General features: G+C 32.9%; 3 protein-coding genes across 7 annotated transcripts in view; 2 read left to right on the top strand and 1 right to left on the bottom strand.

Annotated features, from left to right (window-relative positions):
• Positions 1–1,141: 1,141 nt before the first annotated feature.
• LOC132732300 (E3 ubiquitin-protein ligase TRIM56-like) lies at positions 1,142–3,601 on the top strand. Its single transcript, XM_060718693.1, has one exon. The coding sequence runs from the start codon at positions 1,155–1,157 to the stop codon at positions 3,120–3,122; it is 1,968 nt and encodes a 655-aa protein (XP_060574676.1). The 5' UTR covers positions 1,142–1,154; the 3' UTR covers positions 3,123–3,601.
• Positions 3,602–14,346: 10,745 nt separating this feature from the next.
• Positions 14,347–16,512, top strand: LOC132732299 (E3 ubiquitin-protein ligase TRIM45-like). Its single transcript, XM_060718692.1, has one exon. The coding sequence runs from the start codon at positions 14,389–14,391 to the stop codon at positions 16,081–16,083; it is 1,695 nt and encodes a 564-aa protein (XP_060574675.1). The 5' UTR covers positions 14,347–14,388; the 3' UTR covers positions 16,084–16,512.
• Positions 16,513–21,807: 5,295 nt separating this feature from the next.
• LOC132732296 (ATP-dependent 6-phosphofructokinase, muscle type-like) overlaps positions 21,808–26,233 on the bottom strand; it is a 49,183-nt gene continuing 44,757 nt past the window's right edge. For all 5 annotated transcript variants that reach the window (XM_060718686.1, XM_060718687.1, XM_060718689.1 and 2 more), the window contains 2 exons: positions 26,025–26,130; positions 21,808–25,100 (listed from right to left, as the gene is read on the bottom strand). In XM_060718686.1, the coding sequence (XP_060574669.1) occupies positions 24,962–25,100; positions 26,025–26,130 (245 nt within the window). In that variant the 3' untranslated portion in view covers positions 21,808–24,961. The remainder of the gene's footprint in view (positions 25,101–26,024; positions 26,131–26,233) is intronic.

The raw sequence follows: 26,233 nt of genomic DNA, 5'->3' as shown, positions 1-26,233 counted from the left end.
TTAGAGTTTATTATATTCAATACTAGTGTGTAGAATAAATTTTAGTTTGATTATTTAAATTTATAAACATTTATTGTGCTATTTATACAAAATTATCTCCGTTGCTCCAAGAATATGTCCATTTCGCGGCCATTTTGCCAGCAAAGAATCCTTTAAAACAACCTATTGCAAATATTTGAGATACATTTCAAAACAAACTTACTTTTTCACTCAGTTAATCTTTTTCTTTTTACTTAAATGTTAATTATTTTCATGAATAAGCATTCGTTTCGCCTGTTTACGGTGGCACAAAGGTGACATGTGTGTTTTTTATTTATCTCGTGTGCACGAGATACTATATGTAGTGGCCACGAGTTACTTAGTATCTTGTGGCCACGACATAGTATCTCGTTCCCACGGCTTAATTATATCGTGCCCACGACTAAGTAACTCGTGGCCACAACAAAGTATCTCGTTGCCACGACTTTATTTATTCGTGGCCACGACTTAGTAACTCGTGGCCACGACATAGCATCTCGTTTCTACGGCTTAATTATGTCGTGGCTACGACTTAGTAACTCGTGCCCACGACATAGTATCTCGTTCCTACGACTTAATTTTGTCGTGGCCACGACTTAGTAACTCATGGCCACGACATAGAATCTCGAGCGCACGAGATAAATAAATGCACACTCATGCTGCCTTTGTGCCACCGTACCTGTTTTGCAAAAAAGTCTTTTGCGCCCGTTGCACTCCGTTGTATATTTTAGTCATAGCTCTGGTTCCCTGTCCAAATTTGGTTCCCGTCATTAGAATATAATAGACTGGCTCGTTGACATGTTATTCAATAGGTAATAGAATAAAGATATTAAAAAAAATAAATAAAAAGAATATATGGTATTCCAACATGGCACTATCACATTAAAGAGTCCCCGATTGGCTTTGATTTTGTAATATAAGTAATTGCCTGCACGTTTTTACTTTTATTACATCAATCTTTGGCTACTGACAGTATGCTTTTTAGAAAATTGAAAACCACGTATGAAAGAAAACTTTTAAAATGTAATTCTCCGTATAGCAGACAGCAGCTAGCTTGTCTTGTTTTACTACGTTCCAAATAACAGGTAGTATAATCAGCCTGATTAACGCAGTTCTTCCCCTTTAATCTGATATAAATGGCGACATCAGATCAAGTTTTGGTACGTGATGAGCATTTTTACTGCAGTATTTGTTTGGAGATATATGACACACCTAGAACATTACCGTGTTTACATTCATTCTGTCAGGAATGTTTAAAAGGTTATATTCTGAAGATTACACAGGATTCACAAACATTGTTATGTCCAGTTTGTAGAGCGGACACGAAAACAGATAAAGTCAGGTTTAAACAGGTTGAAAAGTGGGTGGAGAATTTTCCAATTAACTTTACTCTACTTTCGATTTTGAAAGATAGAAAACTGGCGATGAACGCAAAGGTAAACAATTGTGAGGCGTGTTTAAGGGAGGATATCAAGGTTGAGGCTATTGTTTATTGTTATGATTGTTCTGAAAAACTGTGTGAAGATTGTAAAAGGCATCACAAGAAAAATAAAGTATTATCAAATCATAAATTGATAGACATAATTGATGGATCGGCGGAAAAGTTAGATCTTGCAGAATTCGAATATTTAGCAAACCTGTCAAAATGTCCATTGCATGATACTGAAGAAGTGAAATATCTGTGTAAGGACCATGACCAACTGTGTTGTAATGAATGTGCGATCGTTACTCATAGAAAATGTGAAGATATGGTATCTTTAAGTGAAGAAATAAAATCAAACAAGGAAGCCAGCAAAGAATCCGGTATTGAAAAGAGACTTGATACCATTGACGGTGACGTTGAAAAGCTCATTTCGCATGAAGCTACGTATTTAGCAAAGATTGGTGGGAAAGAAGATGAAGTGAAAACATGTTTAAAAGATCTTAAGGTAAAACTTGATGCCGCCTTTTGGAAACTTGAAAAGAGGATCATGTTGGAAATGTCAGAAAGGAAACAGGTATTATTAAAAGCTAGTTCATTACAGAGAGATACAGCAGAACAACTTAAAGAGAACATTAAACAGTGTGGAGAGAAAATTAAAAAGGCCAAAGCAAATGGAACATCGGTACATATATTTCTTCTTGAAAGAGAAATTGGTAAACAAGTTTCAGAGTTTGAGAAAACATTCACAACTCTTCGAGAACAATCAAGCAAGTCATTGGTCACACTGTCAGAAGCACATCCACTTGAAGATGTAGTAAGACATGTTGAAAATCTTTACCAGATCAAAGAAATGAACGATATGCCAGTTTTGCCTGCATTTACACAAACTAAAGATTTCAAGAATAGGAAACTTACTTTGGAACGTGAGGTCAGTTTGAATGAGAGCCAGCCAACATATTGTGTTTGGGTTGGAAATTACATTGTAGTATCATTTGTATCTTCTTCAAAGTTAGTAGCTTACAAAGCAGATAACGGTTCATCTGTTACATCATATCAATGTGATTCACCTACATCAGTAACAGCTACTGAGAATAACGAGTTTGCTGTTGCCTTGACATCATTAAACAAAATAAATATTATGAAAATTGAACAAAATAAAATGACAGTTTTAAGAAGTTTAAACTGTCGACAACCCAACGTTTTAGCTTATGATAAAAAGAGCAAAAATCTTTTGATATTGTCTCTGTCTGAAACGGTTATAAGAAAGATAACGCTTGATGGTAAAGATGCTGGATTTGTCGATTTAAGCGGTATTGATAGAAATACATTGCAAAGTACATACAACTTATGTGTTGATTCTCAGTATGGTCATGTCTTAATTTCTTCACACAGAATACACAAATTGCTTTGCTTAGACATGTCTGGAAATATGATATTCCAGCATGAAATTAAATATCCGTGGTCCATTATTACAGACTCACAAGGAAATGCTTATGTTGCAAGTTATAGCACAAATTATATTCAACAACTTAGTTCAAACGGGCAATTGATTAAAGCAAACATATTAGGGGAATTTAAAGTGAATTGTCCAATGGCTATGTGTTTCAACCAAGATATGGATAAAATGGTTGTTACGTTTGACGGAAGTGGAGGATTTTTGAGATTATTCAAATTTGAATAAGAGTATTATATGATTAGTAAACACTTGTAATATGAGATCATATGGAACCTCAAAGTAGTGGAGTAATATGCTTTGTTAGTGAAAATGTTGGCTTCAAGGTTACTTTTTACTGTGATTTTTTTTGTACGGAATCACGGACCTTAATTGTCAATTTAAGTTCCGTGACGGAATATATATTTGAAATGTTAGAAATTTTTCTGTGTGCTTTATGTATTACATTTGGTGATCTCTCTCATTTGTACTAGATCATGAAAAAAGTAAAATTAATTTGATTCTACAACAAGTTGGCAATACATGCATAATAACTTTATGTTTCTTTAAATTAAATGAAGATAAATTACACAAAATTCATGAAACATTTTCTGAGAACATGTTTGTACATATCAGTAAGATACATGTTTGAGACAATTATTGTCATGTTTGTTAATTTAAGATACATGTATGTTTCACAATAGTTTATGTTCATTTATGATCATTACACATATAGAGATAAAAAATATGTGTATGTAAATATTATTTATCAACTAATCTAAAGGGTGAAAAAACACCTTACATATGAAATGGTTACTGCGGTAATTTTGCTAATGTACCTCCTCTAATTTATTCAGGAGAAGCCTAGCCGGACATATTTTTATTTTGCTTTCTGCAACATTCTCCAGGTATTAATTACTTCGAGTTCTCAAAGTTGAAAAGAATATTCTTTCTTTACTAAACTAAACTGTTGAATAAATTAAAGAGTGGAAGTTGTAAGTGGTATCCAGTGCCTATCTTTTGAGACTTTTGAGACTGAAGAACCTCTGATATGTGAGGGTCGCTTGTACCAGTGTCCGTTCTGTGTATGTTTTAACAAAGATTTTCACGTGTCCGCGTTTTTATCATTCCCCGGTATTTTAGCATTCCTGGGTTTGCAAGAACATGTACACGATTTTAAAGTGTCCTAAGAGGAATATTAAGTGTTGCTAAAATCAAGCGATTTCATAAACAAGTTTGTTCCCGGTCTGATACATGTATATGAGGGTCCTCCACTGGGCGGCAATCAGGTCCACTCGTTCCGTGGTCGACTCATCACCTCTTTGGTCACCTCGCACTCGTCGCCTTCTTTTGGTCGACTTGTCACTATTGAATTATAAATCAATGTCTTAAAATAAATCTATTTTGTAAGACAACGAATCATATCAATCTTACAGCTGTAATTAAATCTAAATCAATTTGTTTAAATCGGATAATTAATAAAATGATATCTTTTTTATATGCATTTGAATGATCTTTATTTTCGTATTTTCAAATTCGGATTTTTACTTTCTCCGGTTCTTGAAGAAATACTTTTAAAGTATCTTTTCGAGGCTTATTCCTCATTGTCGAGTTGTAATTTTTCTTTGTATATATTAGTGTTAATCCTCACTCGAGTGACTGTTCAATAGAATAAGAAATGTTTTCGGGAACGAAGAGATCGGAGACGTTTGTTATTTCCAAAGAAATACGATGGCTCTTATGGCCATCGCAATACACACATTACTCGAAATAACGAAAAGCACGAAATTACTGTGGTGAATAGTCGAAAGAACGGAACCATGATCGTAAAGGTCCAGCATAATTTCGTGTTTCCATCATCGTATATTCGACTTTTGGCAATCGTGGTTTCTTTTTTCTGCTTTTCGCCAAAGCAACTTCGTGTTTCCGTTGTTTCAAGTCACGAGTATCGTCACGATGACCCAAATAGCGGAACAAAAAAAAAGAGAATTTTCTCCATTTTGGAATAATTACACTTATTTATTGTAATTCGGTTTTGTATGATAGACTTACTCCGGAATTACGACTATTTTAGGGTTTCCGTAGCTAATGCAGGAGTACAACAACAGTCACAGCTTCGGAAATAAGCACAAAAGGTTGACTTATATTTTGTGACCACAAGTGCACTGTGAAGCTACAACTGTATAACAGTAAAATTTTGTTTGCATCAGGGTAATAGCTTTGAAAAGCCCAAACATGCCGAGTCCGGATAACATCGACTTGTCCATGAACCTTCAACTGGAAATGTGTTGATAGTTGAATATTTACCTATTTAACGTTAGTATATGAAAAAGATATATAATCAAAGGGCTGCAACCTCTGTGGTATTTTCTGATCTTTGCAATCTAAATCATACTGACTATCTGTATGTATTTTCCTGTATAAGTTTATATACTATTATTAATCTTACGCAGCGACTGCGTCTATAACAGTTTGAGATTGATACATATGGAATTTTGCATGACTAGAGTTGCATCAAAAAATCATTTTTTATGACAGCCACACTTTATCCTTGCATATCGTGGCTACTTCCTTAAAAAAGACACTTCAAAAAAAAAAGTTGCCTCGACTAGAATTTGAACCTTAGGCCTCTCACACCCTACACGAGCGCGCTACCTCTGCACCACGGTGAAGTAATACATATGTAGCTTGAATAAAAACAAATACATTGTAATTCTAATTTGAGAATTTCCATTCCTTACTAATTTCGAGGTATTTTGTTCACGATAAACCTGTTATTTAACACTGATGAAAATAATTTAGCGAAAATCTTCTCGACAAAACAGTACGACATGTATATATTCCACTACTCGACAGTCAGATTTATTTGTGTACTACGCTCTGGAGTATTCGGTAATCGACATAGCTAAAAAAGCATTTTCATTGATTAAGCTTTACGGAAATAGCCGAACATTTTACATTGGGTAAAAAAGATATTCATCCGCGAAATTTGTGATTGTAACCTCATATTTCTATTGACTACTCTAAACTTTTAATGCACTGTAATTCGTTAAATGCCTACATTAAAAATTATTCTTTCTTTTAAATTGCTGGTTTTTAAGCAGTTCTGAGTGAGAACTACTTTGCGTTGTTAGGTCTGTTAGGAAATTTTGTGTTTGACCGTGGATGTTAGCTTTGTATTTACTGATCTTGCGATCAGAAAATACAATAAAACAAGAGCACCGTATATGCGTGGCAATACACGCCCGAATGCAAATTTGTTTTAAGTAAATAATTTTTAAAGTTATCAAAAATTATTTTTAAACAGAGAGGATTTATAGGATTTATAACATTTGTCCATTTTAAGATCTATATACTGATACAGGCCAAAGAGCTATGCTCTTGTCACATAAATACTAAGTTAAATAGTTAAATAGCATTATATACAAGTTGCACAATCTAAGAGAGTGTTTCAAAAGTTTAGATATCACTTTTTTTATGAATCGATTAACAAAAGTGTTACTGTTGTTTCACGAATACTAGTAAATGCAATACATGTGTAGTTCTTCCTCTACGTGGCATTTAAAAGATTTAAAAAATTCTTGTCGTTTATTGAAAGCATGTTTTATATACACTGAAATTTTATAAAGCAATTAATGGTTTAACCTTAGTTTTCATCAGTTCAACAAATTTTACCATGCTTAGTCTAACCCGGAAATATCTTGTGAAATATACCTAATACGTAATGTTTTATAAAAACTACATTTCATGACAAAATGATATTCATCTTCTATTGTACAACGCATAAATCTGTCTGTCTATATTTCTATGTCGATCGCATTCTACATTTTGACAATGAGAAAGCTTTCTAAGCTTTGCTAAATATTGTCTATGTTTCTTATATTCAATTATTAATAGATACTTTGACATTTCATAGTTTTCTTTTATTTCCCTAAAACATTCCCTGAATAATATTAAACTTGGGCTATCGATCAATTTATCCCGCCACTCTGAAATGTAAATGACCATCAGTCTTACTCTCAATATAGGTAAAACTAATCTTGTCTTAACTGATGATGGAAAGAACCAATTGCTTGTCATGGAATCAAATTAGAGACTCCTTGCTTTTATTAGGGGTTGTCCGTATAAACAATGGAAAATAAGCTTATATATTACATTAATTGGAGTTTGTATTGACTAAATAACCACTTGGTGGTAGCTTTCCATCACGGCAGCCGTCACAGAAGTTTTGGAAAAAATATGGCTTCCAGGTCATCCATATTTAAATTAAACCACTGATATTTGAGGTTCCTGGATTCGAGTTCCCGCGCTTGGCCTGAAAGTATTTATTACTGTTTTTAAATTACAATCAATAGTTCAAAAATATAAACAACAATTAACAGCTAGCAAACGCACAGTCGGTATACTTTTAAAGCTTCTTGAACTCCAGATATCTGAGGGTCGGGGGTTCGAGTCACCTGTTGGGCGTGTACGTTAAGATTCACTATGCACTGTGTTTTCTTTTTAAAACTAAAAGTTTGAAAAGGTGGCACACATCGTCAGTGTAGATAGATACATATGCTAGTATCAATAAATAAACAAATTAAATGTTGATGTTGCACATCAAAGACTCTGCCAAATATGTGAACTTCACGGGTGCCCAAATTCCTTATTATATTTATTTTTTAAATTTGTAAAAAATATTTTATTTTGAAAATTTTAATGTTTTAAAAAATTTGTTGTTTTTTTTTATAAAAAAATTATTTTCCTTTTGCGCTAAGCTCCCTAATGCCCTATTTCCCCAGGCAAAAAATGTAAAAAAAACCCCTTTAAAATTTTCCCAACCAATTTTATGTTGTATTTTATTTAATTTTACATCATTATCTTAGTTTGATAATTGTTATTTATAATCTTACATTGTTCCCTTTATAGAAAAATATCTCAGTTGCGCCAAGAATATGTCCATTTCGCGGCCATTTGCCAGAATATAATCCGTCGGAACAATTTAGATACACTTTAAAAGAAACTTACTTTTGCACTCAGTTAATCTGCTTTACTCTTTAGATGTTAATTATTTTACAAATAAGCATACGTATTGCCCGTTTACGGTGGCACAAGGGTGACATGTGTGTGTGTGTGTTTATTTATCTCGTGCGTACGAGATACTATTATGCCGTGGCCACAAGTTACCCAGCATCTCGTGGCCACGACATAGTATCTCGTTCCCACGACTTAATTATATCGTGCCCACGACTAAGTAACTCGTGGCCACGACATAGAATCTCGTGCCACAACATAGTATCCCGTGCCCGCGACTAATTAAGTTATCTCGTGGCCACGACTTAGTAACTCGTGGCCACGACATAGAATCTCGTTCAGGACTACGACTTAATATTGTCGTTGCTACGACTTAGTAACTCATTGCCACGCCATAGAATCTCGAGCGCACGATATAAATAAATACACACACAATCATGTCACCTTTGTGCCACCGTACCTGTTTTGCAAAAACGGTCTTTGCGCCCGTTGCACTCTGTTGTATATTTTGGTCATACCCCTGGTTCCCTGTCCAAATTTGGTTCCCGTCATTAGACTATAATAGACTGGTTCATTGACACGTCATTAAATAGGTAAAAGAAAAAATATAAAACATACAAGAGGGCCATAATGGCCCTGAGTCGCTCAATAGAAAACAACTGCTTTCAATAAAAGATAAAATATTACCTAAGAATGCTACATACTAAGTTTGGTGATCATCCATCAATTACTTAAAGGTATTTCTATTTATAGCTTTAACGGTCCCTAAAAGGAGCCAATCAAATTAATATGAGCAAACTTGATAAAACACTACCTAAGACTGCTTCATACAAAATTTGGTGATCATCCATCAATTTGTTCTGTAGAAGCAGACGTTTTAAGGTATTTCTATTTTAAGCTTTAGCGGCCCTTGAAAAGGGCCAACCAAATAATTATATGAGCAAACTTGGTAAGAGACCTAAGTAATGCTACATACAAAGTTTGGTGATTATCCATCAATAAGTTTTGTAGAAGCAGACGTTTAAAGGTTTTTCTATTTTTAGCTTTAGCGGCCCCTAAAAGGAGCCAATCAAATTAATATGAGCAAAATTGATAAAACACTACCTAAGAATGCTACAGACAAAGTTTGGTGATCATCCATCGATTGTTTCAGTAGGAGATGATGTTCAGAGGTTTTTCTATTTTTAGCTTAAGCGGCCCCTAAAAAGGGGCCAATCAAATTAACATGAGCAAACTTGATAAAACACTACCTATAAGAGTGCTACAGACAAAATTTGGTGATCACCCATCCATTATTTTAGTACAAAGGTTTTTCTTTTTCTAGATTTAGGGGCCGTAAAAGGGCCCTATCAAATTAATATGAGCAAACTTGATAAAATACTACCTAAGAAATGTTACAGACAAAATTTGGAGATCATCCATCAATTAGTTCTGTAGAAGGGGACATTTAAAGAATTTCTTTTTTTAGATTTAAAGGCCACTTAAAGGGGCTAATCAACTTAATATGAGCAAACTTGATAAGAAACTTCCTAAGAATGCTACAGACAATATTTGGTGATCATCATTCAATAAGTTCTGTAAAAGAAGATGAGTAAATGTTTTTTTTCTGTTTTAGCTCTAGAGACCCCTAAAAGGGACAATCAAATTAAAATGAGCAAATTTGATACAGACTACCAAAGAATGCTACAAACAAATTTTGGTAATCCATCATTTAATTTAGTAGTAGAAGATGTTTAAAAGTTTTTTCTATTTTAAGCTCTGTTGACCACTAATGGGGTGAATTGAAATGACATGAACAAATTTAATTGTGACTGTCACAAGGATGCTACAGATTAAATTTGTGGTAAATCTTCCCATCAGTTTTAAAGAAAAAAAATGATTGTTGACGCATGGCGATGGACGCCGGATCACCCCCCTTTGATACTAATAGCTCACCCTGAACCTTCGGTTCTGGTGAGCTGAATAAGGATATGGTATTCCAACATGGCACTATCACTTAAGTAAAAAAAAAATCCTTAAAGCTCGGTGACATGTTGTACTTCAGGAAAATCTATTTCTATTTGAGAATTTGAAAACAGTGTAATTTTGTTAAAAAAATACGTGCACGCAGCGTCTAATGATAATTTCTAAAACAATTAAGCAAAGCGTTTTATATATTAGTGTGGAATTATCAAAAATTAAAAAAAATATAGAGAAAATAAGAATCCCTAAAGAAAACCCAACACAGCAAAATTGAAAATGTTGCAGGCTCGGTTTGATTGAGCCTGTGCATGGACGGTACTGTCAAGTGCAACCCCCCAGGACCGGCTTAAAACCCATTTAAAAAGGGAAATGGTAAATTTTGAATTTTTTAGAAACATCCACAGATGTGTTCATACGAACGGTTATCATGAACCTTCAATGTGAACACGAGTAGTGCCCATTCCCATGAAAAGCGGCGTATTGCCCTAAACGATGGAAAAACAATGGGTGGAACTAAGCAAAATGGAAATATTTGAAAGGGGTCAGAGGTTATTGAAATATAAAGAAATATTTCTAATCAAACAATCTATTTTTTGTTACAAGAGATCGGCAATGAAAAACCACCAAGCATCTACCTAAAAATTAGTTACTCAATAGACAATCTGAAAAAATTTATTATTATGTTATTCGGGGGTTGTTGATTCCCAAATCCCCCGATTGGCTGCGAATTTTTTAATGAAAAGTTTCTCGCCACTATTACCATATTATTGTCTGCACGTTTTTACTTTATAACATCAATCTTTGGCTAGAATTTGGGTTTTAGCAATTTGAAAATCACGTCTGAAAGAATTTTTTTTAATGTATTATAGAAGTTTATAGAAGGCAGTTGCTTGTCCTGTTTTACTAGGTAGATAAAATGACACTGGTTGTGTTTTCGTGTAGACTAGACGAGTCTACTCGGCCTGATTAACGCAGTTCTTCCCCTTTAATCTGATACAAATGCGCGACATCAGATCAAGTTTTGGTACGTGATGAGCATTTTTTACTGCAGTATATGTTTGGAGATATACGACACACCTAGAACACTTACCGTGTTTACATTCATTCTGTCAGGAAATGTTTAAAGGGTTATATTCTCTAAAGACTCTAACACAGGATTCACAAACATTGTTATGTCCAATTTGTAGAGCGGACACGAAAACAGACAAAGTCAGGTTTAAACAGGTTGAAAAGTGGGTGGAGAATTTTCCAATTAACTTTAGGGTGCATAGAAAAACCGGAAAGCACCGGATAGCACCGAAAAACCGGAAAGCACTCAAATTTCTCATAAAAACATATGAAAACGTTAATTAATCGGTTTGAAAGTGTTACCAATCGATTTATTAGATTAAAATCTTCCAGACAAGTCATTTTTATATTTATATATTGATAATTATTACGAGTATTTAGGAAAATAGATATATCGAGTGCTTTCCGGTCCTGTTAAGATACATGTACATTACCGGATAGCAATATTGTTTATCAAAGTTATACATGAAAACTTTATTTTATTGGTTTGAAAGTGTTACCAATCGATATATTATATCAAAATTTTTCAGACAACATGTTTTTATCATTATAATATGATTATTATTACGTTTGATTAGGAAAATAAGATATATCGAGTGCTTTCCGGTCCTGCTAAGGTACATGTACTTTACCGAATAGCAATATAGTTTATCAAAGTAATACATGAAAACTTTATTTTATTGGTTTGAAAGTGTTACCAATCGATTTATTATATCAAAATCTTCCAGACAACATGTTTTTATAATTATAATATGATTATTATACGATTATTTAGGAAAACTGATATATCGAGTGCTTTTCGGTCCTGTGAAGTTACATATACTTTACCGAATAGCAATTTAATTTCTCAAACAATCACATAAGATCTTTGTTTAATTGTATTGTAAATGTTACCAATCGATTTATTAGGTATGATACAGTATTATTTCATGTTTTATTCTCAATTCTATGATTATTTAAAAGATTTATGAATGTTAAATAAATTGAGAATGCTTTCCGGTTTTATTAAGTATATGTACATTACCGAATAGCACTCGAATTTTCCATAAAAATAACGTACAACCTTCAGTGTATTGAATTTGAAAACGTTTACCAATAGATTTATTAGGAAAAAATCTCCCAGACATTATTTTTTTATAATTATTATTACGAATAAAAAAGTTTAAAATAGGTATTAAAATAGATATATAGAGTGCTTTCCGGTCCTGCACATTCCATTATTGCTTTCCGGTCCTGTGAAGAAAATAATAGTAATACATCACCGAAAAGCACTGGTCCTCTTACCTCAGACATACCGATGGTATATAAATATTTTAAAATGTATGTACCTTGTCTAATATATTAATATATTTATTTTGTTGTAGGCTATATGGAAGACAAGAGGATTCAAAATAGCAGGAAGAGAAGAACAATAATTGTTTCAGTGATGTTTTTTTTAATTTTTGACAATAAACAGTGCAATAAATAAAAAAAACGAAACTAATTACTAAGAACAAAAATAAACAGATATAAAACAGAACTTAGCAAACATAATTGAAAAAATAAGTATGATATTGAAATCAATCAAGGCACACTTCACGCCTCGTTTATTACACGGTCACACGCTGATAAAATTGAACGGACACACGCTGATTTAATTATCACATTTAAAGAGGTGTTAATAATACACAATAGCTGGATGGATTTAACTGATTGATTATTTGAAGTATTATTTATGATATTGAAATGTCATTTAAACTTAAAATTTAATTATATTTACAAACAGTGATGTGTTCAAAACAAAATCAACAAATAACTATCTCATTATTATATACATATAAAACTACAAAATATATATACATAGGCAGACCCCTAGATTTTTTTTTTCTGAAAAACTGCTTTTTTTTTGCTACGGGAGCGCTTGTTCAAATTTTCGATTCCGTATATATCCGTTACAAACATTTCTTTTCATGAGTGCCGTAATAATCTTCATTAAACAAAATTGATTTTTATATCAAAAGAGTGTGTAGTTAACTGCAATTTCTAATTATCTAATTTAATGTGCATGTAAAGGACAGTGTCTAAATTAATGCAACTTTGATGTGCAGGTCGGTACTCTCAATTATCATAATGGTGTACAAATTGATTAAATCATCACCTTTTTTTTGTGCTACAATATACAAGGTCTTTAATCAGCATGGATTAGCACGTGTGATAAACAATACAACAACTACTGTCCTCCACTGATGACCACATTGCTTTTTCGGTACACATAGTATGGTAAAAATAAAGACATAAACTGAACGAAAATTTATAAGTTTTTCTTTATTTTACATAATATAAAAATATAATAATAAAAAATATGGTTCAATGCTTCGAATAACTTATTGGTACTTTTTACACATCCTCTTTCTGTCCTTCACACAACCTATAAAATATTAGAAATATGATACATTGGTATATGGTATGAGCAAGATTGAAAAATCGTGTAACTAATCATAATATTTTTTAATGAAATAAGTTCAACTTAATTAATCAATTTATAACACTTTCACATAATTAATATGAAGGATAAGTGTGATTTTTATAAAATATTCGAGTGCTATTCGGTAAAGTAGATGTACTTTAGCATTACCGGAAAGCAATCAATACAACTTTGTAACAACTTTGAAAATCGCGTAATGAAACATAAAATATTTATAAAAACGTCATGATATACAGATCTTCAACTACTAAATAGATTGGTAACACACTTTCAAACCAATAAAATAAAGTTTTCATGTATTAATTGGATAAACAATATTGCTATTCGGTAATGTACATGTATCTTAGCAGGACCGGAAAGCACTCGATATATCAGTTTTCCTAAATACTCGTAATTATCATTATATATTTATAAAAACATGTTGTCTGAAAGATTTTGATCTAATAAATCGATTGGTAACACTTTCAAACCAATAAAATAAAGTTTTCATGTATTACTTTGATAAACTATATTGCTATTCGGTAAAGTACATGTATCTTAGCAGGACCGGAAAGCACTCGATATATCTTATTTTCCTAAATAATCGTAAAAATAATCATAATATAATTACAAAAACGTGTTGTCTGAAAGATTTTGATATAATAAATCGATTGGTAACACTTTCAAACCAATAAAATAAAGTTTTCATGTATAACTTTGATAAACAATATTGCTATCCGGTAATGTACATGTATCTTAACAGGACCGGAAAGCACTCGATATATCTATTTTCCTAAATACTCGTAATAATTATCAATATATATTTATAAAAATGACTTGTCTGAAAGATTTTGATCTAATAAATCGATTGGTAACACTTTCAAACCGATTAATTAACGTTTTCATATGTTTTTATGAGAAATTTGAGTGCTTTCCGGTATTTCGGTGCTATCCGGTGCTTTCCGGTTTTTCTATGCACCGATTAACTTTACTCTACTTTCGATTTTGAAAGAAAGAAAATTGGCGATGAATGCAAAGGGAAACAATTGTGAGGCATGTTTAAGGGAGGATATCAAGGTTGAAGCTATTGTTTATTGTTCTGATTGTTCTGAAAAACTGTGTGAAGATTGTAAACGACATCATAAGAAAAATAAAGTATCATCAAATCATAAATTGATAGACATTATTGATGGATCGGCGGAAAAGTTAGATCTTGCAGATTTCGAGTATTTAGCAAACCTGTCAAAATGTCCATTGCATGGTACAGAAGAAGTTAAATATCTTTGTAAGGACCATGACCAACTGTGTTGTAATGAATGTGCGATCGTTACTCATAGAAAATGTGAAGACATGGTTTCATTAAGTGACGAAATAAAATCAAATAAGGAAGCCAGCAAAGAATCTTGTATTGAAAAGAGACTTGATAGATCTACCATTGACAGTTACGTTGAAAAGCTAATTTCGCACGAAACTACATTTTTAACAAAGATTGATGGGAAAGAAGATGAAGTAAAAGTATGCTTGAAAGATCTAAAGGTAAAACTTGATGCCGCTTTTTGTAAACTTGAAAAGAGGATCATGTTGGAAATGTCAGAAAGGAAACAGGTATTATTAAAAGCTAGTTCATTACAGAGAGATACAGCAGAGCAACTTAGAGAGAATATTAAACAATGTGGAGAGAAAATGAAAATGGCCAAAGCAAATGGAACAGCGATACATTTATTTCTTCTTGAAAGAGAAATGGGTAAACATGTTACAGAGTTTGAGAAAACATTCACAACTCTTCGACAACAATCAAGCAAGTCATTGATCACTCTGTCAGAAGCACGTCCACTTCAAGATGTTGTAAGAAATGTTGAAAATCTTTATCAGATCAAAGAAATGAAAGAAGAGCCAGTTTTGCCTGCATTTACGCAAACTAAAGATTTCAAGAATAGGAAACTTACTTTGGAACGTGAGGTCAGTTTGAATGAGGGCCAGCCAAGTTATTGTGTTTGGATTGGAAATTACATTGTAGTATCATTTCCATTGTCTTCTAAGTTAGTAGCTTACAAAGCAGATAACGGTTCACCTTTATCATTAATATCAACATATCAATGTGATTCACCTACATCAGTAACAGCTACTGAGAATGACGTGTTTGCTGTTGCCTTGCCATCATCAAACAAAATAGATATAATGAAAATTGAACAAAATAAAATGACTGTTTTAAGAAGTTTAACCTGTCAACAGCCCAATCTTTTAACTTATGATAAAAAGAGCAAAAATCTTTTGATAATGAATCAGTCAGAATCTGTTGTAAAAAAGATTACGCTCGATGGTAAAGATGCTGGATTTGTCGATTTAAGCAGAATTGATAGAAATACATTGCAAAATACATACAACTTATATGTTGATTCTCAGTATGGCCATGTCTTTATTTCTTCACACGGAATACACAAGTTGCTTTGCTTAGACATGTCCGGAAATATGATATTCCAGCATGAAATTGCACATCCGTGGTCAGTTATTACAGACTCACAAGGAAATATATATGTTGGAAGTTATGAAACACATTGTATTCAACAACTTTCTTCAAATGGGCAATTGATTAAAGCAAACATATTGGGGGAATATAAAATGAATTATCCAATGGCTATGTGTTTCAACCAAGATATGGTCAAAATGGTTGTTACATTTGACGAAAGTGGAGGAATGTTGAGATTATTCAAATTTGAATAAGAGTATTAAAACTTTTATAAGATTATTTAAACATAAGATTATATGGAACTACAAAGAAGTGGAGGAATATGGTCTGTTAGTGAAAGTGTTCAAGGTTACTTTTTACTGTGATGTGTATTTGATGTATCAAAAATAGTTCTGTGCGCATTAAGACTTTAAGTATTACATTTGACTTCTGTTGTTTAGACTTAATCATGAAAAAGTAAATAAGACAAATTTATAAGCAATACATATACATGTGTATATGTTTCTTTAGATAAAATGAAGCTAATTAAGTTTACAAAAAATTCATGAAAACTTTAAATTTCTTAATACATGATTGTACATATCAGTAAGATACATGTTTGAGACAATTATTGTCATGTTTGTTAATTTAAGATACATGTATGTTTCACAATTGTTTATGTTCATATATGATGTTTCAAATATAGAGATAAAAAATATGTGTATGTAAATATAATTCATCAGCGTCTCAAGGGTGTATATTACATCTCAAGGGTGAACAAGAGCACCGCTAGGCGGAGCATTATATGCCCGAAAGTATTTTTTTTTTTTAGTAAGGATGACCTTAACCGTTGACCTTTTGACCCCAAAATCAATAGGGCTCTTCTACCCAATATGGACAATCATCCTATGAAGTTTGAACATTGTGGGCCAAATGGAACTTAACATATGCTCCGGCAACTGTTTTCAGTATGAAGGTAATAGTGACCTTCACCTTTGACCTTTTGACCCCAAAATCAACAGGGGTCTTCTACCCAATATGGACAATCATCCTATGAAGTTTGAACATTGTGGGTCAAATGGAACTTAAGTTATGCGTGGAAACATATTTTTCAGTATCAATGTAATAGTGACCTTCACCTTTGACCTTGTGACCCCAAAATCAATAGGGGTCTTCTTCCCAATATGGACAATCATCCTATGAAGTTTGAACATTGTGGGTCGAATAGAACTTAAGTTATGCTCTGGAAACTGTTTTCAGTTATAAGGTAATAGTGACCTTGACCTTTGACCCCAAAATCAATAGGGGTCTTCTACCCAATATGAACAATCATCCTATGTAGTTTGAACATTGTGGGCCAATTGGAACTTAAGTTATGCTCCAGAAACTGTTTTCAGTATCAAGGTCATAGTGACCTTGACCTTTGACCTTGTGACCCCAAAATCAATAGGGGTCTTCTTCCCAATATGGACAATCATCCTATGAAGTTTGAACATTGTGGGTCGAATGGAACTTAAGTTATGCTCTGGAAACTGTTTTCAGTTATAAGGTAATAGTGACCTTGACCTTTGACCTTTTGACCCCAAAATCAATATGGGTCTTCTACCCAATATGGACAATCATCCTATGAAGTTTGAACATTGTGGGCCAATTGGAACTTAAGTTATGCTCCGGAAACTGTTTTCAGTATCAAGGTCATAGTGACCTTGACTTGACCTTGTGACCCCAAAATCAATAGGGGTCTTCTTCCCAATATGGACAATCATCCTATGAAGTTTGAACATTGTGGGTCGAATGGAACTTAAGTTATGCTCCGGAAACCGTTTTCAGTTTTAAGGTAATAGTGACCTTGACCTTTGACCTTTTGACCCCAAAATCAATAGGGGTCTTCTACCCAATATGGACAATCATCCTATGAAGTTTGAACATTGTGGGCCAATTGGAACTTAAGTTATGCTCCGGAAACTGTTTTCAGTATCAAGGTCATAGTGACCTTGACCTTTGACCTTATGACCCCAAAATCAATAGGGGTCTTCTTCCCAATATGGACAATTATCCTATGAAGTTTGAACATTGTGGGTCGAATGGAACTTAAGTTATGCTCCGGAAACCGTTTTCAGTTTTAAGGTAATAGTGACCTTGACCTTTGACCTTTTGACCCCAAAATCAATAGGGGTCTTCTACCCAATATGGACAATCATCCTATGAAGTTTGAACATTGTGGGCCAAATGGAACTTAAGTTATGCTCCGGAAACCAAATTGCTAACGGACGGACGGACGTACGGACGGACGGACCAAAATTTGATGTTTATGAGGCAAATGAGCTCATAAACACCACCTGGACCAACGTCCATAAGCAAAATAAGCTCATAAAAACAAAAAAAAACTCTTAATTTTAAATTTTATGAGTTTATGTTCTTTATTTAACTACGGAATGAAGCTCATAATAATCAAATGTTGGCTCGGACAGACGGACGGACGGACGGACAGACAGACGGACGCCAGGGGGTATAACATAATATGCCCTTTTAGGGCATATAAAAATACCATATATATGTAATGGTTACTGTGGAAAGTATTGTACCTCTAATTGAATCAGGGAAAGCCTGGCCGGAAATATATTTTGTCTGCAACATTCTACAGGTATGAATTACATCGATATTTCTAAGGAATATTTCGAGTTCTCAAAGTTGAACAAGATTGCATTTGTGAAAAATGCTATGCCATTGCATTAATACAACCCTTACTAGTAGTATAAGAACAGAAGATTTATTTTTTGTATTTTCTGATCGCAAGATCAGTAAATACATAGCTAACATCCACGGTCTAACACAAAATTTCCTAACAGACCTAACAACGTATAGTAGTTTCACTCAAAACTGCTTAAAAACCAGCAATTTAAAAGACAGAATAATTTTTAATGTAGGCATTTAACGAATTACAGTGCATTGAAAGTTCAGATTAGTCAATAGAAATATGAGGTTACAATCAAAAATTTCGCGGATGAATATCATTTTAATCAATGAAAATGCTAATTTTAGCTATGTCGATTACTGAATACTCCAGGGCGTAGTACACAAATAAATCCGACTGCCGAGTAGTGGAATATATACATGTCGGACTGTTTTGGCGAGAAGATTTTCGCTAAATTATTTTTATCAGTGTTAAACAGGTTTATCGTGAACAAAATACCTCGAAATTGATAAGGATTACAAACACGACATGGAAATTCTCAATTTAGAATTACAATGTATTTGTTTTTATTCAGGCTACATATTACGTATTACTTCACCGTGGTGCAGTGGTATCGCACTCGTATCGCGCTCGTTTAGGGTGTGAGAGGCCTAAGGTTCAAATCCTAGTCAAGGCAACCTTTTTTTTTTAAGTGTCTTTTTTAAGGAAGTAGCCACGATATGCAAGGATAAAGTGTGGCTGTCATAAAAAATGATTTTTGATGCAACTCTAGTCATGCAAAATTCCATATGTATCACTCTCAAACTGTTATAGAAAATAAATCTTAACGCAGTCGCTGCGTAAGATGAATAATAGTATATAAAAATAAACTTATATAGAAAAATACATACAGATAGTCAGTATGATTTAGATTGCAAAGATCAGAAAATACCACAGAGCTTGCAGCCCTTTGATTGTTTCTATACAATTGAACTTTGCCATAATGCAGTTAAGTCTAGTTGAATTTGGTGGTCAAGGTCATATTTCACATGGCCTAAATTTCATGATTGTACATCAAAGGACAAGAAACTAAGTCACTTTGTCAAAATCTAGGTTAGCTGATATCAATTTTCATCTTACTTTGTGAACATATGGTTCAAATTTCATAGCTGTACATCAAAGGACAAGAAAGTAGGTGATATGTCAAAATCTAGGTCAGCTGATATTAAAATTCAATTTTACATCTCAAACTGTGCACATGGTCCAAATTTCATGGCTGTACATCAAAGGACAAGAAAGAAAGTCACTGTCCCCTTGGGCAGGGAAAACTTTTGACCCAAGGGTTTAATTCAAACAATCTTGATACAGGTTCACCAGACAATGTCTCATGTAAAATATCTAAGCTGTAGCTTTCTCCTATTCAGAAAACATTTGTTTTAGTTTCTGTTCTTACTATCTGTACATAATGAAAGTCTATGACCCCCGGGTACTACCCCCCCCCCCCCCCCCCCCCCTCTCTGGTAGCAAGGCCAACACTAGTGGCTACTATTTCGATATAAATATCCTGGAAATCATATACCAACTATCAAAGCTACCTTCAGGCAAGAAGATTTTTAACAGACTTCCAGGATGGGGCCAATTTTGACCCAGGGCTATAATTTGAACTATCTTGGTAGAGGTCTATCAGACAATGTCTTGTGCAAAATATCTTTAGGGTCTGAACCTTGCATTTTCTGACATCTGACAAATGACTGCACTTTCGGGTCATAAAAAGTAAATCGATGAAAATGAATTTTAGTGATATTTAAAAGTTATATCTTGTAGGTAATGCCAATAATACCAACAATAATTTATTTTAATTTGTTATATATAACAGTTCGTTGTTATTTGCAATAAATCATTTTTATATTCAATTATTTGTTTCATAGAATGCCTTAAAGTAAGATATATAAGTGTGTTTGTATTTAAATATTGTGTGTAATAAAACATTAGATAACAAACCATTTAAGCTTTACCCATGAACCAGCATTGTGTCGATAATTAAATTGTAGCGATTGCATGGCACACACATTTCAATCTGATCAAAATCGAAATTCTTAGAGGAATTGCTTGGTCTATCACAGGAATCAAACGGTCAAATGCAAGACAACAGTAAATGTTATATTAATTAGGACGACACTATACTTGCGTTTCCCGGGAGGATTTTCCACCAACAGGAGAAAACATTGTTAAGACAAAGAGAAATCAATTTACTTTAGTATATCTTAAATCATTCGTCTTGCACGTCGTTAAAAATATCCTGCAAGTAAATATCTCCTCTGGCATTTGAATAATGTACTATCATGTATCGCTCAAATTTTATCAATCTTGAAATATTACAGACACATGTTTCATGAATCCCTTTTAGTCATTTACACTGGTCATGACTTAATATGTCTCTTTGGCCAAAGTCTCGGTTTAAACCATATATTGAAATGAATTGATATAATAAGATAGAAAATAACATAATTTTGAAAAAAAAAAACATAGTGTTGATACTAGTAAGACTCAACCAGTCAACTTTTTTGATATGCCATGCCAATTAGGTTGAACAAAACCGACAAACTCCTTGCCGCAGGCATGATTGACACTGAACAATAATTTGGTGTGCACCCAAAAACTGAAGACGCCTTTCACAAATATGAAAGCAACAGTTTGGAACCAACAAAGAATGGCCTCGGCCAGGACGTCCACGCGTAATGTCTCATCAGCAGGATATGTACATCGGGGTTTTTAATAGCATGTCATATAAATATGCAAGATACACTGGTTTAATTTACTTTTTAAAGCAACGATGGTCCTACATCATTTAATTCAGATTGGGTGCTAGAAAATGTTATATTTATTCAATGCAGACATATGGCATCAGTTTACATTGGGACAGGGCCATGATTTGTGTAGCTTAAGAAGAGATTCACATGACAATGCAACATGCCAAATATTTAAGCTCCAGACCATCCTAAATGTGCTATCATGTTCAAGTCTATGTTAACTATGTCACTCCAAGGGCAGGGTCAAATCGAGCCAACAGGCATGTCTGATTTAAGATATGTAGAGAACCACAAGTTCATTCTACATATCAAATATCTTAGCTCATTCTTGTCAAGTTAGCAGAATTCTACCAAATGTAGAAGTGGTACAAGAGATGATAATATTACTGAAATTATGGATAACAACAGGGGACTAACATTATGACGTCACACAAACGCGCCACTAAGCATTTGACAAGGTCAGCTAAAACAGCTGAAATTAGAGATAAGAACTGTTGAAATCATTTTTACAACACTTGTGATGTTTTGCAAGGTTTTATTTCAGTAATGCTTTAAAAATAAACAATAATGGAAAAAAACTGAATGACAAAAAAGTAAAACAAAAAATAAATATACCCTTACTAAGCAAGATAAAGGACATTGTGTCTTTTACAAACAATAAGGTAGTGGTATCATTCTAAAAGAATATAAAACACAAACATTAATGTACAGAGGATATTACATGTAATTTTGTTTTTCATTATGAGGATATACATGTATATTTACACTTGTGTTTATTTTTCACTGAAGTGCTATCAATTAATTTTAAAGTAGCCAATAGCACTCTTTGGAGACTTTTGTTTCTAAAATTATCATGTTTTTTCAAAATTTATGTTTTTAGTAGTCTGTCATTATGCCAGCTGCTTGGGCTTGCAATGAGCATTTCGCTTAAAAGATATGCTCCTTTATAACAAGATAAGTTCATTGGTTGCTTTAAAACTCCAACAAACCTTACTGGTCAGTGTGAGTAAATATAATCTTAAGTAGGGGAAAACATTTAAATTGGTAAGTAAGTCTAGGCTCTTTACTATTGATTAAGACTTACAATTAGCAGTAAATTACCCCCACTAAGGATAAAATTGTTTTAGACAATAATTTTGATGTTTTCTCCTACTTTTTGAAAATCTGTTTTAAATAAATTGGCAGTATCTTATAGGTTTTTCTTCTTTTTTGAAATAAAAACACAATCATTATGTATTTGTATAACTTCACATATATTTAAATTTAAAATCTGCAAAAAGTCTCCTTTGATATGGTGTTAAGTGTAATCACTGTTTATTGAACCAGTTTCTATATTTATTCTGGAGGAAATAAAAGTATTTATCTAACTAGTTCCAAGGACATTTAAAATATTCAACATAAGCTGTCAACAGAATTGTCAATATGCTTATAGCTTCCTTTCCATTCAAACTTAAATAAATTCTGCATAAACTAAACATTAGAGGAAGATCATTTTTTTACCATTATAACCACATATAATACTGTATTCTAACTCAATCTCAACATTCTTTACAAGATAATTATGTTGTAAATATACAATAAACAAAAAATGGCACAAATACTAGAAGACTTATAAACAATCTAAAGATATTCCAAATAATAAAACTAAAATAGGGTTATTTTTATAAATTGTAAAATGTCTGCACAAAACAGATTTTGTATGAAGAAAGTGCCATATTAAGCACCCTTACTGTTTTCATGGTAAAAAAAAAATCCCCTGCAAATATGCCATAATCGTACAATCGCAGGATTTAAGTTGTTTTTTTATTTTCATTTTTTTTTGGTTGGGTTTATCATCTCACCAATACAGTGTAGATTATCATATGGCGGCTTTCCAGCTCTACTGGTGAAGGAAGACCTCAGCAGCACTTCAGTAGAACCACCGACGTTCCGTATGCTAGCTGGATAGCTTTCTCACATGTAAAATCCAAAGACGATTAGAGTCAAACACTTAAATAATGCAGTTAAAATTCTCTTTTATGAACTGTAATAAAAAGAATTAAAAAATTTCTCAATTTCGTTAATGATTTTTATAACCATCATAACTATAAAGTACAAACAACAGGTTCAACAGCATAACAGCACAAATTACAAAATAATACTAAACACACTGAAGGTTTTACAATACAAGCTACCTTAGTGCTTGTAGCACCTCATTATCATCAATGTAGGTGACCTTCATGTTTCACTTTATAAACAATTTTCTTTTCTTGTATCTAAGTGCAAAATTTTTTTTTACAAATGTTTAAAACTTATAAAACAATCTTTAAATGATATATATAGCATACCAAATAATATTCATATACTGAATTCTCTGTAATTGGCTTATTCTATGACACAGTTTTTAAAATAGACCAATAATTAAGCACTGTTATGAGAAAAGCATTGTGATTGGCTAAAATTTAAATTTGAGACAGGAATAACAGCCAGTTAGATTTAAGGCTTGAATAATAATATCCAAGCATAAACCTTTACACAGAAAGATCCAGTATACAGGACAAACTATAAACAAATTGGTAATATAACCAACTAAAAGGTTCAAAACAAGTTTAATAAAAAATAAAAAAAGAAGCATATGCTCATTCTTATTTTTTAACCTGACATAAGGTCAATTAAATCAAACACAAATACACTGGACAAATAAGTTTACATATATATATAATACTATATAAATATTCTTGACAAGATATGTCAATTAATAAATGGTTTTGTAAACTGGGAGGTCACTCTAATACAGATCTAGTATAAATTTGTTTTATGAATAAAAATTTATCACATATATTAATTCCCTAGCTTAAATATATGTAACAAGATTGTGGCAACAGGTGTTCACAATAATTGCCAAGCTTATACATATCAACGCCATGATGAAATGTCTTTCCTGCAGCACCAGGTAGTATCATTTGGCTAAAAATATAATATTTCACTTGTTCCACATGCAAACTTTTATCATTATTATTGCAACACTCTTAAGGTCAAATGGCAACTTTCCAGATTTAAAAGTGAAGGAAGACACGGGTACACCTCCTGGCATTATTTCAGGCACAAGTGGGCACCAACACAGAAACCTCTTGTTTCCCATTTTGAATCAAATCAATCTTAGTACCAGGATAATGTAAAACCTTAATAAACTTTCAGCTTTAAAATATCCTATACATGTAACTATTTTAAATCTTGGCTGGAAACAACACAAGCATGTTTCACAATTGTTAATCAATACACTGATTCAAACAATTTCTGTTTCCTACAGCTTACAGTACACATGAGCACTATTTCCTTAAACAGATAAATCAAATGCATAAGGAGTAAAAAACAAAACAATGAAAAAGCACTTGAAAGCCTTAATGTTTAACCCTTCATTAAAGGTTAATTTATCAACTCCAAAGAATATACTTCTGTTCATTTACAAAAAATACACAGTTCTAATTAATGCAAATGTTTTAAACAATAAAGTTTCACTTATTTAACTAAAAAAATTGTGACGGTCAAGTTGTCAGGGAAAACTAATAGTTCAAAACACTATAATTGAGAAAAGTGTCCATTGTCCAATCAGATTGATGGATTATTTTTTGAATTTTTCAAATCCACCAATCAGATCAGTCCATTTTTTTCAAATCCTCCAATCAGCATTTAGTATTCATCTAATTCCTCCAGATCAACTACACCTTCGGGTATTGTCTCAGACACATAGCCAGTCTCTGTATGTTTTGCGAGAATTCTAAGAAGAGGGCGGAGCTTCAACCACCATTGATCCTCCGGCAGACGATGTCTGGAAAAAAATAAAATAAAATTTTCTTGACATCATCAGGATAGGATTCATTTACAAAGAGTTTAAATCAAGATTTAACATTCTACTTACGGTAACTTTACTTACTTTAATTAAAAATCTTTGAAGAAACTACATGTATTTTTTCAGGTTTTACCAAACTGTTAATTTTGTCAATATCCTATGGATTGGGAAATTTAGGAATTTTGTCCTGCAAAGTGGGAAGTTAAATTACATGGTCTTTGCTTGCAGTAGATAAAGATCAGAATAATAGGCTGAATAAACATAAATTATGACATTTGTTACATGGCTTGATTAACTCTTAGCTTGATTGCCACAACTGAATCTTCTCATGCAACCAGTGCAGACCAAGTTCAGCAGGCACATCAATGCCATTTGATCTCGATAAAGCACAGTTCACTATATTCAGTCAGTACTAATTTGAAAAATTTCCCCCCTTTAATTTTGCCTACAATAAAAGGATGGACTAGTCCATTTAAATAACAGTATATAGCTATTTAGCATGGGAATGGTCAAACATGAACAATGGAAGCAGATGCAAAGTAGTTACAGTGTCTATATCTCAAGCTAGGGCTAAGATATGTCTAAGACCTCAGTGTCTATTCTAGGAGGGGGGATGGGGGGATTCACCCATATTTTTGAGAATTCCCCCCTATTTTTTCAGAGGCAGGGGGAAAATTTTACATAGAGAAAGAAGGAAAAAAAATCAACAAATGTAATAAATTATTACTTTTCGATATAAGTCCCCCCTGTTTTTCAAATCCTAGAATAGACACTGAGACCTGCTACAGTCACAACCATATGACACCAGTACAGGTCCATTCCAGCAAACAAACTCAATAGTGGCCCAAAAAAATGTTTAAAATTAAACACTAATATTGTAAGAGTTAGGTCTAAATGTCATACTCAAAATCAGTTCCTTTTGCCAGCTCTTGAAGTGGTGAAAACTCCATGTGTCGCTTTCTCATACCAAGTAAAGATGCAGTTGTTGGTGTGTTTGTGAAAACTTTACCTACAAAAAAACCCGAAACAAGATGTCTCAATTAATACAAATGACTCAATCTCAAAGATGTTCATAAAAACAAAGGAAAGATGAAAATTTCTGATTTTTATTT

The sequence above is a fragment of the Ruditapes philippinarum genome, unplaced genomic scaffold (assembly GCF_026571515.1).
Source record: "Ruditapes philippinarum isolate M1 unplaced genomic scaffold, ASM2657151v2 ctg7393_1_1_1_1, whole genome shotgun sequence".
Classification (NCBI taxonomy): domain Eukaryota; kingdom Metazoa; phylum Mollusca; class Bivalvia; order Venerida; family Veneridae; genus Ruditapes; species Ruditapes philippinarum.
Note: the sequence above shows the minus strand (reverse complement) of the source record. Positions and strands in the feature narration are given on the sequence as shown.